General features: G+C 45.1%; 1 protein-coding gene across 1 annotated transcript in view; it reads right to left on the reverse strand.

Annotated features, from left to right (window-relative positions):
- Positions 1-385: 385 nt before the first annotated feature.
- LOC150013201 (guanine nucleotide-binding protein subunit alpha-14) overlaps positions 386-12,490 on the reverse strand; it is a 152,759-nt gene continuing 140,654 nt past the window's right edge. The window contains exons 3-7 of the mRNA XM_090274193.1: positions 9,243-9,397; positions 6,771-6,899; positions 5,012-5,141; positions 2,404-2,557; positions 386-1,426 (exon numbers count right to left, since the gene is read on the reverse strand). Of these exons, the coding sequence (XP_090130319.1) occupies positions 1,236-1,426; positions 2,404-2,557; positions 5,012-5,141; positions 6,771-6,899; positions 9,243-9,397 (759 nt within the window). The 3' untranslated portion in view covers positions 386-1,235. The remainder of the gene's footprint in view (positions 1,427-2,403; positions 2,558-5,011; positions 5,142-6,770; positions 6,900-9,242; positions 9,398-12,490) is intronic.

The raw sequence follows: 12,490 nt of genomic DNA on the forward strand, positions 1-12,490 counted from the left end.
CAACTTAAATCTGCGAAACAACCTTATCCTTGTTTTCTGTGATTTTCCTGGTAACCTTCCTTAACAGGCTTTTCCCACCCTCAACATAAGGCGATGGCTTGGGCCACTTTAGGAGAGTTACTCAGTTCTCCGGGGTGTCTCCCATCTATACAAGAGGCATAAATGTTCTTAAACTTTGGTTTTTCTCCCCTTTAATCTCTTTTTTTTATTACAGGAACAGGTCTCAGCCCAGAACTGAAAATAGAGGGGCAAAATTATTTTTCCTTTCCTACAAGGACACTTAGAAAGTTTCTGAGTGGTTAACTGTTAAAAGTTACAGCATTTTTCTTTTTAGGAGCAGAACCATAAATCAGCCATGAACTGAAAGAAACACATTGAACAATGCTAAGGGCAGAATGGTGTATTCGCAGCCTCCCCAGAAAGGCACAGCACACACCGTTTAGAGAGCACATGGTGGTGGCCAGCAGATCTTGGCAGGGGTTACATTGCATTTCTTAAACAGCTGTGGCTTTTAACCATTTCATAAGTGTGTAAGACCTGGCCACATACACTGGAATACATACACATTTTTCAACAATATAACATACATGCTATTTAGAGCCCATTTGCCTACGTCAACTTTGGCAAAACCACATTAAATAGACTGACCTAGTCATTAATTTGACTTAGAAAGCTAACACAGAAAAGAACCATTTTAAAAGAACCTTTGATGGCATGTTAAAGGCATGATACTTTTCAGCGTAAAAAAAGAAAAACACTCAAAAATGCCTGAAAAGTACAGGATTTAATAAAAAGCTTAAAACTCAACTTAAAAAAAGAAGGCACCCCAATTAATCCTAGAGGTCTCAAACCATGTATCCAAAATTAACAGGCTCCCTTGTTACGTGATTTTCTAATGGCTGTTCAACACACTTAAATTTAATATAAAAAGTAACAGTACATCTCAGTGGCTTTAAAATTCTATAAAACCTTAAATTCAAAAATTACACAAAACCTGACAGCCAAAAGTCAAAGGAAAAGAAATATAAAAACAATTTTGAAATAAAGGCTTTTTTAAAAGTTTGTTAACCTCAAATATCTTACAACCTCCACCCCCGGCCTCTGTCGCCCTGGCCGGCAGGCGGAGTGGCACCGCCCGGTGCGGGGGCGGCTGCTGTCGAAGCGGAAGCGCTGGAATGAAACACGTGGGACCCGCCCACCTGCTTCCGGTCTTGGCCAGGAGGCGGCAGCACGTTTTAAACCAGGTTGAACTCCTTCAGGTTTAGCTGTAGAATCGTGTCCTTCACAGCGGCGAACACAAAGCGGATATTCTCTGTATCCGTAGCGCACGTGAAGTGAGAGTAGATGACCTTCTCTTTGTCAGGGTTCTGGTCTTGATAAAGCTTCAGGATAAAGTCTTTGGCAGCTTTAACGTCCTGCTTTGGACCTGGTCACAGGGCGGAGAGAGGAATAAAGAAGAGAGATGCCGGCTCACCACCAGGTTCCCCCCAAAGTTGGTTCCCACGTACCAACTTTAAGGGTCCTGTCTTATTTCTGGAGACTAATTTGCCTCGGGCTTTATCTTTTATTATATCGCACCGTGAACTTGTAAAAGTATTTTAGAGGGTTTTCTCATATCTAAAAATTGTACTTTAAGGCAATTGGTTAAAAAATAGTGACCCAGTTAACCTTTCTGACTCGGGACCCTTGTGAAGAGAGCTAATTCCTGTTAACTCGGGCAGACAGAACTAGGCTAGGAGAAGGAAAAAGAAAAATATGGGAACGAACATTATTAGCTACCCAAGTCTGATTTTAGAGCTTGTGGGCTCTCTACTACATGGCCAGCACAGTTAATAAAAGTAAAAAGCAAAGTGCTGAAACACTAATCCTCTAAATACCGATTTCAAACTTAGTAATATTTGAGACCCCCAGTACTAGAAATAATCAGCTATAGGCCATAAACTCCCGCCTTGGAGCAGTCATGTATATGAAGAAACTCAGTGTTCGCGCTGGGTCTGGCAAAAGGGCTGCCACACTGGAGCCTACACATAGGAAGTGCCCGGTTCTCTGACTGGCACTAGGACTGCAGAGGTAGGTCGGACACAGTCTCTGCCCTGAGAGGCCGACGAGAGAGAGAGCACGGTGAGCCCAGGCTGCCAAGGGGGCACAAGGGAGGTGTACCTGCTGGGTAGGGGGTGGGGTGAGGGTTGGAGGACTTCCCAGAGGAGGAGTTAAGGAAGGGAGCAAGCAAGCATATTCCGGGCACTGGGAGAGGCATGTGTGGAGGTGAAAACAACGATTCCACTGGTGGTTTGTTCAAAGGAATGGTGACAAAGTCTTTTAGAGACAGATGGGGGAGGGCCCTATGAGCCACATGAAGAACTCTGGACTGATGTCAGCAAGGTTGACAACATGGACACGTACCTGTGTATTCTGGAAAATAGCTAATTAGATGAGAATACATGATTTTCTCTTCCAAAAGATCCTTTTTGTTTAAGAACAAAATCACGGATGAGTTCAGAAACCAGGGGTAGGTGATAATGGTTTTAAATAGAGCTTTGCTCTCTTCCATGCGGTTCTGAGTGAGGAAAAAGGCACTTCGGGTTAACCAGGAAGAAACACAGTATTTTAGAAACAACATGCCAAGTCACTGGTTCTGTCCATCTGACCTCATACCCAGCTGCAGTCTGGGAGGTCACTGTCCTTGCAGGAGCTGGTGAACACGTGGGGGGCCCTCAGCAAGCCACCTCCCCCACCCCCACCCTCGCTAATCACCCGCTCGGGCTCCCCCTCCTGTGGCACCTCAGCCAAGCCCCAACTAATATGTAAGGATATAAGGAAGGCTTTGGTGCAACATGGAAAAAGAGGGTTCTTACCCATATTTGACAGAAGTTTTGTGTGTCATTATTGGGATTACCAATGAGGGAAGTTGACAGTTTCAGACCTGAGACACCCATCTTATGGGGTGTGATGGGAAAGTGAGAGGAAGACTTGCTCTCCCAGCAGGGCCTCCGCCCTTAGAAAGGCTGGATGCTGGAGAGAAGGGAGCAAACACTACCGACACAGACCCTGTGCTACATCTCACATACCGGTGTGCTCTGCGGGGGGTGAGGGAGGGGACACGGTGTGGTCTGTGAGGAGAACAGGGTCCCCAGTTTATGGACGGGCATGCTGTTGGTCACAGAACTTAAATACTTTCCCAAGCCCATATAATGGTAGGATCTGGTGGAAATCAATTCAGAAGGACTAAAATTTCTGAGCATTTGACACTGGCAAGACAATATTAACTTCCTAATTTATGGAGAGCAGACAGGGCACATACAAATCTTATCTGGTGACAATAATTGTTCTAGATAGCATTCTGTTCTCTCTCAAGTATTTGTAAGAGGAAAGAAACAAGAACTTCCCTTTCAGGAGTTCTGAAAAACAGCAAAGCCCAGAGGGACAGACAGTACTTCTCCATTTCCCTACAACTCTCAGACATAGGAGCTTTTCTCCTGTTCAATATATTTTGGGGGATTAAGATCTGGAATTTATCGCCCAAGCTGTAACCTCTCTTGGCTTTCAAAGCTTCTTTAAAAATTACTATGATCTTATCAATAATAACCTCTAAAGAAATAGAACATATGAAAAAAGTAATTTCTGTCCAGCACAATGAGAGGATACAACACCTGTCTGCAACCAGAAGGGAAGAGCTGAGAGTGGCAGCCACTTAATTTTCTCCAGATACCTTGTGATTTTTATTTTTTCAGGAGAGGAGAAACTGTTTAATTTTTTAGCACATCAGGCTGAAGTACTTGACCCTTGCACACCTGAGTAATCTTTTGAGTTTCCTGAGACAAATTTGAAGCTATTTTTTCATATTAATAACTCAATTTTCCTTTTTTAAAAATTTCTCCAGCTGAAGAGCTTGGTGGCAGCCAAGATTTCTATTGTTCTTCACACAATGACATGAGTAAATGGGTTAATCCTTCACTAATTAGCTAATGTAACTGCTCCTCAGAGAAAAGTCTGCTCTCAAGAAATACAAGATTTGACTTGTTCATGGTTATTACCTAATCCTGGACAGGCTTCTTTATTGATTTACTTTTATGCCCTAGAAGCAAGATACATTTTTCTTTAGTCAAGAGGTCTTGTGGAGAGTAGGGGAAAAGACAATGGGAAGACAATGCTATCCCACAGAAAACACCCCACAAAGATGTGATTATGGACTCTGCAGAGGGCACTGAAAGCCTGATAGGGTGGATCGGTCCCAGCTGCCCTGAGCTAGTCCCTTCCAGGGGAAGTGAAGGGCAGACACTGCCCAGGCGGCCCCTGAACAGCTGCAAGCATCTGGTGCCACTCCCTGTGCCAGCTCAGCTGGGGACCTAAAGCTGGAGGGTCATGAGGGTGGGGAAGCCTGTTCCCAGGTCAAGCTTATTAGAAATAGCATTGTGCAACTTTGGCAGTACATTAGCATCCCTAGGGGACTTGGAAAAGATGCCCCCACCTCAAACCCAACAATATGAATCTCTAATGTGGGGTCCAAAAGACTTTTTCCTTCAAAACTCCCCAAGGGATTTCAACATGCAGCCCAGGCTGAAAACCAGGGCTTTGGGGTGGCCCCACCCTGGCAGCACATTAGACTAGATCCTGTGTTCAGGCTGCACATGCCACCAGTTAAATCAGAATCTCAGCTCGAATCCAGGCACCAGGTTTTTCCATCAGGTACCCATGGAATTCCAATGTGTATCCAAATGCGAGAACCAGGATTCTAGGGCAGTGACCCTCAAACTCGCGTGCATATGTGAATTACCTGGGATTTTGTTAAAATGCAGATTCTGATTTACTTGGTCTGCATTGATTTAGAAGGCGTACATTTCTAACGAGCATCCAGGTGAGGCCTGTGCTGCTAGTCTACTGACTCCACTTTGAGTAGCAAGACAGCTCAACCGCAGGAATGGGGTCTCATGGCAGAGCTGGCTGGCTTTTCACAAAATGCAAAAATAGGTCTCTGTCTTCCCCAGCTGACCAGACTCCCTACCCAGCATACCTCGTTGTCAGACTCAGCCAGGACCTGGTCATATTCACTCAGAGCAACCAAAAAAATAATGGAGGTGACACTCTCAAAGCAGTGAATCCATTTCCGTCTTTCAGATCGCTGGCCGCCAACATCCACCATCCTGTTCAACAGAAACACAGATCTCTCAAGGGGCGGAACATAAGACTCACGGAAGTCAGTACTTTTTACGTTCCTTGGGAATCTTTTAGAGTGGAAAGGGATCCTAAGGTTGAAATGTTTGAGCACCACTGCTTTAGGCAGTGAGGAACCACTGGGAGTTTCCTAGCAAAGGAGGGCAGCATGTAAGTGAAGTCACTGAAAACAATGCAGCAGTCACTCAGGTGGAGCCTGCTTGGGGACACCAGTTAGGAAGCATCAGTCGTACAGGCAGAAATCACAAGCAGCTGCTTGGGCGTTGCTCTTCCCACTGTGGAGTGCCGGGATGCCAGCCCCGAGAGGGGCGGGAAGGCAGGCGGTCTGCCAGTCTACTCCGCATTCTCCAGGCCTCTAACTTATCCACAAGTTCCGTCTGTGTTAGGTGGGTACTGCCCCTTCCTCCCTATAAAGATGTGTGAGTGCCCTCTGACAGTGGAGACCCAAAGTGTCCATAGGGAAGACCGCAGGCACTCAACAGCTGAAGGGTTGATCCCAAGCTTGACTGCCCCAGGGGCCGGGCTTCTGCCAAGTCGAAAGCTTGCCCTTGGAGAGTGCAAGGACCCTGTCTAAGGGGATGACTGTGACACAGCTGAAGCCAACCACCGGGGGACAAAATTGCAGGCTCAATAGGACCAGATCTGCCAACTTCTCAAGAGAAACAAGATACCAACTGTTCTAAGTGAAACAGCCCAAATTGTAAATGTTGCCTCAAAAGTTGTTTAAAACACCAAGTGAGCCAAAGAAAATACATAGTGGACCAGATACAGGCTTTGGAAGTTGTAAGCAGCATCGATGCTGAAAAGCTTGAGATAAACTCATGGGCACACAGCACAGGGGGCATGCTCGCAAAGATGCAGAATTTCCAGGGGCTTGACCTCAGGACCCCCCAATGATCCAGAAGCGCTGAGGTGGATTGGCATTTACAGACAGGATCTGGATGTGGCAGGACTGGACTTGCGTTGTCTCAACTAGAAAAATGTGTGTAATAACTACTAGGAGGAACAAGGGGACTAGTGGACATAAAAGTGCTTTGAAATTTGCAGTGCTGTGCATATGTGCCATATTATTATTCATTTTTGCCGTAATGAAATGCAATGTAGGCCTACTTAAACCATCCTAAAAGTATTATATTTATAGGTGAAAAGTCTTACACAGCTGTAAAATAGTTTATATGTTATGTAATTTTTAAAACACTTTTTTGTATTGATTCTTTGTTTTCTTTTTTAAGGATAAATCTTGGAGAAGGTAAGAGAAATATTTTCAATATTATGGCAGAGACATCAGTATATTCAGTGTATAGGTTACAGGAGTATCCATCTGTGTGTGTGTGTATAGTGGTGGGGTGGGGAGTTAAATATAAGAATCATCCCAGACATTAGTAAGGAGACTCTTCATCTCCAAGGGGAATAGAAAGGTGGTTTCCTCTCTATATTAGGACTTGAGAACTACTGTCATTCTAAATACCCTGTGATGGAGAGGGCATATTGCCCTGAAAGTTATAACTCATTTTAGGACTATCATATTTAAGTATACTTTTAGGGACTTCTAAGCATGCACAGATTCCTAATGGGCCATGTCAGGGAGACATTCTTACCGGAAGACGATGTTTTCCAGGTCAAAGGGGTACTCGATGATGCCAGTTGTGGGCACTCGAACACGAAGTACGTCTTGCTGCGTTGGCACGAACGATGCCATGGCGATCCGGTCAATGTCATTCAGGTAACTGTGACATTAGAGAACAAGGTGGTGAGACTCTTTTAGAGAAAGGAGGAGTGTCCATCCCACTCCAGAAAGTCACCCAACTATGAGCAACCCCCACTCAGATCCATGGGTTCCATCAATGACTTCGAGAGCCAGCCCTCCTACAACTGTTCTGGAGAGAATATGGATCAGAAGCTTCTATGGGCCTTCAAGGAAATCTGCAGATCACTCCATCACCTCCCCCTGGACCTAAGCTTGATCACTACCTGGCTGTGAGAGACAGCAGGGCCAGAAGAGGATGTTGGAATCTGCCCTCCGCCTTCCAAGGCCCTTGCCCTTTCCACACTCACCCTCATCCAAGAACATTATAGAATGCAGATGCTGTTTCTAAACGCTTTGCTCAATGAGTTAGAGTTTCTAAGAAAACATGACAGCATAAAATAGGCCAACAGGAAGTTCTTTCAAAATAATAACAAGAAAAGTTTTCCTGTTACACAGAGAAATTAAACATCTAAAACAACCCAAAGCTTGGATTATTTTTTGCCATATATTAAAGAAAGCCCTAAGCTTAAAACATACCACATCTCTGTGGTAAAACAAGAGGGCACTTTTTAAAAAGTTTTTTAAAGCCTTTATAAAAGGCACTTTGAATAAAACAGCTCAGGCCCTGGCCAATGACAGAGCTGGTGATTCCAAGCCAGCAGCCTTCTGCACACACCCTCTGTGCCCCATATGTGACCTAGGGCTAATTGTCACGGACTTCCATATGTGTAGTCTTTATACCTGTCTTGTTCCACTAGGGTGTGTCCCCCTCACCATCAGAGAGCACTAGCTGTACCTGCCCCCCTCACCTCAGTGCCTGGTCCATAGCAGGCACACATCACATTTCTTGCAGTGAGTGCCTATCCAAATGAGCAGATGCGACCAGCAGAGCAGGTGATCACCACTGGCCTGGACCAAGGACATGCACAAGTGTCTCAGCTCTCACCAGTTCCAAAGGCAGGGCAACTGGCTGGGCTTGTTTTCTCTGCTGCAGCTCTGTCCACCAACCTCGTCACTTTAACGATCCTCTCAACCTTGCCACAGTTTCAAGGCTCCACTGAATTTTATAGCAGCTCCAGTGGGTCTTTTTCAAATGGATCTACATGAAGAGCCCCAGCCTCTCCCCTCCACAGAAGCAAGTGATGCTAGGCTTCCTCAAGGAAGGGCCAGGATGCCTTCACCCACTGGGGGTTGTCCCCAAGTCCCCGCTGTCACAGGCAACCTGCCCCCTTCTGGCTTTCCTCTGTGCTCATCCAATGCCTTAGCGGGACTTCTTTTATTTCTTTTTTCTGCTTTGCACCTCAGTGTTCCTGAACTCAGATTGGTTGTGCCAACCTGGATTAATGGATTAGACAAACACTCAGCCTGGGACTAATGCCAAAGGTAAGACTGCAGTTTCCTTTCCTGCTGATGGCCTTGTCCAGATAATGGGAGTGAATCACCCACCATGCCAGCTCAGAGGACGATGACGGCCCCTGAAGGGAAGGGGACGTCTTGGGAAAAGATTTCAGGGCCCTCAGAAGACAGAAGATGACGTGGGCCAAGAGGGAAAAGAGCTGAGCTGTAGAAGCAGGAATCATTTCTTCAAGGACATGATTAAACTCATGGCCCAGTGATCTCACTGAGCAAGGCAGTGCCTCAGGAAATTCTTAAAAATATGAGATTCTGTGATCTCACTGGGATATTCTGCATGCAAAACCATCTATTTATTTTTTTACCCTAAGGAAAACATTTAAAACGAGAGCTTTATGGATCCAAAATAATAGTGTGTAGGCCTTCACAAGTCAATAAACAAAGGGCTCCAGGACTGAGATGCTTCCCTGTGCTGGGCCCGCAGAGCCTATGTTTCCCACTAGAGGGCAGCACAAGATCAGCCACTGACAGGCCTACAGCATTGAGGTCTAAACTGTGATTTTGGATTTTAGGATAACTGGATCGCGAGTCCACTCATCAGGAAACCAGAAGGCAAAGGGATATAGAGAGGACAAAAGTAGAAGCCAGAATCAGATGCAGTCCTTATTTAAATCAGATCATGTTAGCATCCCAAATGAGATCAGTTCCACCAAGGGAACCCCACATTTGATTTAGCCTCATTGAAAAGGACAGAAGCTCAGGACATGGTGAGGAAAGGCGGGTGTGGGCAAGGAGAGAACTTGGGATCCACAGAGGCACTGAAGGTTTTAGTAGGTGGGAAGAGACTCACCATGAAGCAAGAGGGAGGTAGTGTTGCCCCTGAGCGAGACACAGCCCTCTTTTCCCCAAGAGAAGCTTCGCTGAGGCATGTATAGCACATCTGCCTGAGAGCCCTGGGCTCTGTACTCACTATTTGGCCGAGTCTGACAGCTGGTACTCCCTCCTCCTATCGTAGCACTCCTGGATCCCGGGGTCCAGCCAGAGCTGCCTGATGGCCTGCGCCTGCTCCCTGGAGAGCATGGAGACCCTGTCCACTTCCACTTCTCTGATCAGCTGGGCGTTGTCCTATTCAAAGGAAAGAGAACCTCTTATTAAGCAAAGGAAAGGAAGCCAGCCCACTGGGGCCTTGGGGACAAGACTTGCCATGGTTTATGGGTTGTGGAAGACCATAGGTGCTGGGGCGTGGTGGGTGCCCTCCAGACAGGCTTCACACAGCCACGGCACTCCGCTGCAGCCATGGTGAGTGGAGCCAATGTGGCTGCATCACTCAGTGGAGAGAGCCACTGAGCCCAGCACCATGGCTTTTAGTCCCAGCAGTATTCCGAGTCCAGCTTCTCCAGCATGCAACACCCCGTCCTGAACAGAGAAACACTGGCCCATTGATCATCATTAACATCCTACTTATTTGAATGTCTGCATAGCCAGTGGAACAGCTTAAAAATAGCCATTGTTATTGTCAATGACATACCAAGATTGGGGTGGAAGCAACAAGGGAATGCATTGTCTCTAGAGAATTGAAAACCAATGGTATCGCCAACTAATTGCCAGTCTACTCTCTTCTTTCTCTTTAATTGACCTTATTTTTTAGAGCAGATACAGCGGAAAGTACAGAGAGTTCTCACAGAGTCTTCTTTTTATTATCATGTGTCACTGATAAAACTCCCACTGGGAGAAGCCCTTCCACAGCAGCCCCCAACCCCATGCCACTGATTGCTATACTGTTATTATGCATATTATTACCGTCATTATTAAATAAGTATTGCTCTAGTGCTATTGCCCTATTATTTCAGTAAAAATCATTATTATTGCAATTACTAGTATTATAGCACCTACCATTTATTGCCCACTTACTATGTGCCACGGGTTCCACATACATTATCTCATTTAATCAATGGGGGACTAGCACATGACCAGAAATCTTTTCAAACCTTAGCAAATGAAAATGATAGGTTGGCCTGCATCCACAAGTAGAGCAGACAAGAGAATTCTGCTGAGAGAGACAGGAGCCCGGCCCCTTCTTCACTCCCATCTTGCAGAATCTCACAGCAGTTGTATCACGCAAAGTTGGCTACTCACGGCAGCTGTGAGTCAGCAAAGCACCCATTTGGCAGCTGTGATCTCGAGTATAGTGGTAGCCCTGGAAAAGTTGCTCTCATCTTGCATTGCTCATTCTCATTAATAGCCCAACAGGAAGCCAGAGAATAGGGAGATCTAGATTCACCTGGTTCGAGCATGACTGAGGGCTGTGATGAAATGAACATGACTTTGCACCACATCTGTCACTAGAATGGATGTAAACTCTTCCACTAGACTGTAGGATCATCAGGTAGGTAGAGTCTCAAGCAAAGTCACAAAAGGATGGGTCAGTGGGAAGTGCCCTGGGTGGTGAAGCAGGACCCTAGGTTCTAAGTAGGGCAGCTGGAACTTTTAAGGACCCCAACAAGTTATGTGCCTTGTTGTCCTCATTTGTTAAAGGAGCCAGTGACTTTCAGGGGAACCTGATTATAAAGTATCACCCAAATGTAAGTAGAAGTAGCCTTATTATTGTAACAGATGCCTAATAAATATTGGGTTGGCCAAAAAGTTTGTTTTTTTCCATAAGATGGCTCTAGTAATGCTTAGTTGTCTTTCATTTTATTGTATTGTGACAGCTGTCATATCAACATGCATTTAAAACAAAACATCAAAATTGGTGAATTTTTGTGCAGCCAATTTAATATTGAAGATGGAAGAAAATATGCAACATTTTTGGTATATTATGCTTTATTATTTCAAGAAAGGTAAAAATACAACTGAAACACACAAAGATTTGTGCAGTGTATGGAGAAGGTGCTATGACTGATCAAATGTGTCAAAAAGTGATTTGCAAAGTTTCATGCTGGAAATTTCTCACTGGGTGATGCTCCATGGTTGGGTAGACAAGTTGATGTTGATAGTAATCAAATTGAGACATTAATTGAGAACAATCAATGTTATACTATGTGGGAGACAGCCAACATACTCAAAATATGCAAATCAATAGTTATTCCTGAAAATGAAAAATGTGTCTTTTATGGAAAAAAAGCTATATAGACTTTTTGGCCAACCCAAAATTTGTTTGCAAAACAGAACATATTGATAGCCCTTAAACCACAACTTCTAACCCTACTCACTAGCACATCTGATCATCTGCCCTGTTCTCAGCCAGCGAGAATGATAAATGGGAGAACCTGGACAGTGTATTAAACAGAAGGGCTGTCTCCGACCCCAGCCCCCCTCCTCTCTCCACCCTCCCTCCTCCCCAGAGGATCACATGGTCTCTTCTCACCCTCAAAATTTAAAGTATCTGTGCTTAACTCCACCCTCTGAATTTAAAATGTCTGTTTTCCTCTCTGTCTCTTCATGACAAGTCAGGAAAATGCCATGTCTTATTGGTCCTTATATCTCATAACCCATGGCAGTGTCTGGCAAATAACAAGTGCCCTCCATTGATGCAGGTGTCCAATAAACATTTGTGACGTTCATAAAAATGTATCTTAACAGACAGAAAACTCACAAAGGAAATAATAGCAAAAGGGTGCTGGGGCAGGATGGAAGCCTCTGCCAGTCACGGCTGAGGCACTGGGAGCTAGAGGATGGGGAAGTCTCAGAGAAGGAAATGCTTGGTGACTCTTGGTCATCCTTCTCCATTTAACTAAGAGGCAGCACTGTGAGAACCATCAGGGATGTTACAAGTATTTCTACCTCCTCTCACAGACACAACGTAGGATTATTCTTGGTGGCAAATGAAATATAAGCAGAAGCAACATTTGTCTCTTTTAGGAAGAAGCTTCAGTCACTCAGGAAGCCTGGCTAATGGGGGCTGCAGAGACCCTCTAACATGTTTAATACACCATATTGTATATGTAGCCTGAATGATAAATCAACTTTTATTGTATTGAGTAAACTGAACTTGGGGGCAGCTTGTTACTGTGGTATAACCCACTCTTTTCTGACTGACACATCCAATGGAGAAACCCAGCATTCAGGTAGCAGAGAGGAAAAGTCCATCACAGCGACATATCAAAGGGGAACATGGACTTCTACAAAGGCTGGTATGGGATGGAATTTGAGGCAAAGCATAGACTTGAGCTTACAGGTTACCAGGGGAGCTCAGCCAGAGAAGAAAACATTTTGTTC

This window comes from Furipterus horrens, unplaced genomic scaffold, assembly GCF_987537825.1.
Source record: "Furipterus horrens unplaced genomic scaffold, mFurHor1.1.pri manual_scaffold_4, whole genome shotgun sequence".
In the NCBI taxonomy this organism is placed as follows: Eukaryota; Metazoa; Chordata; class Mammalia; order Chiroptera; family Furipteridae; genus Furipterus; species Furipterus horrens.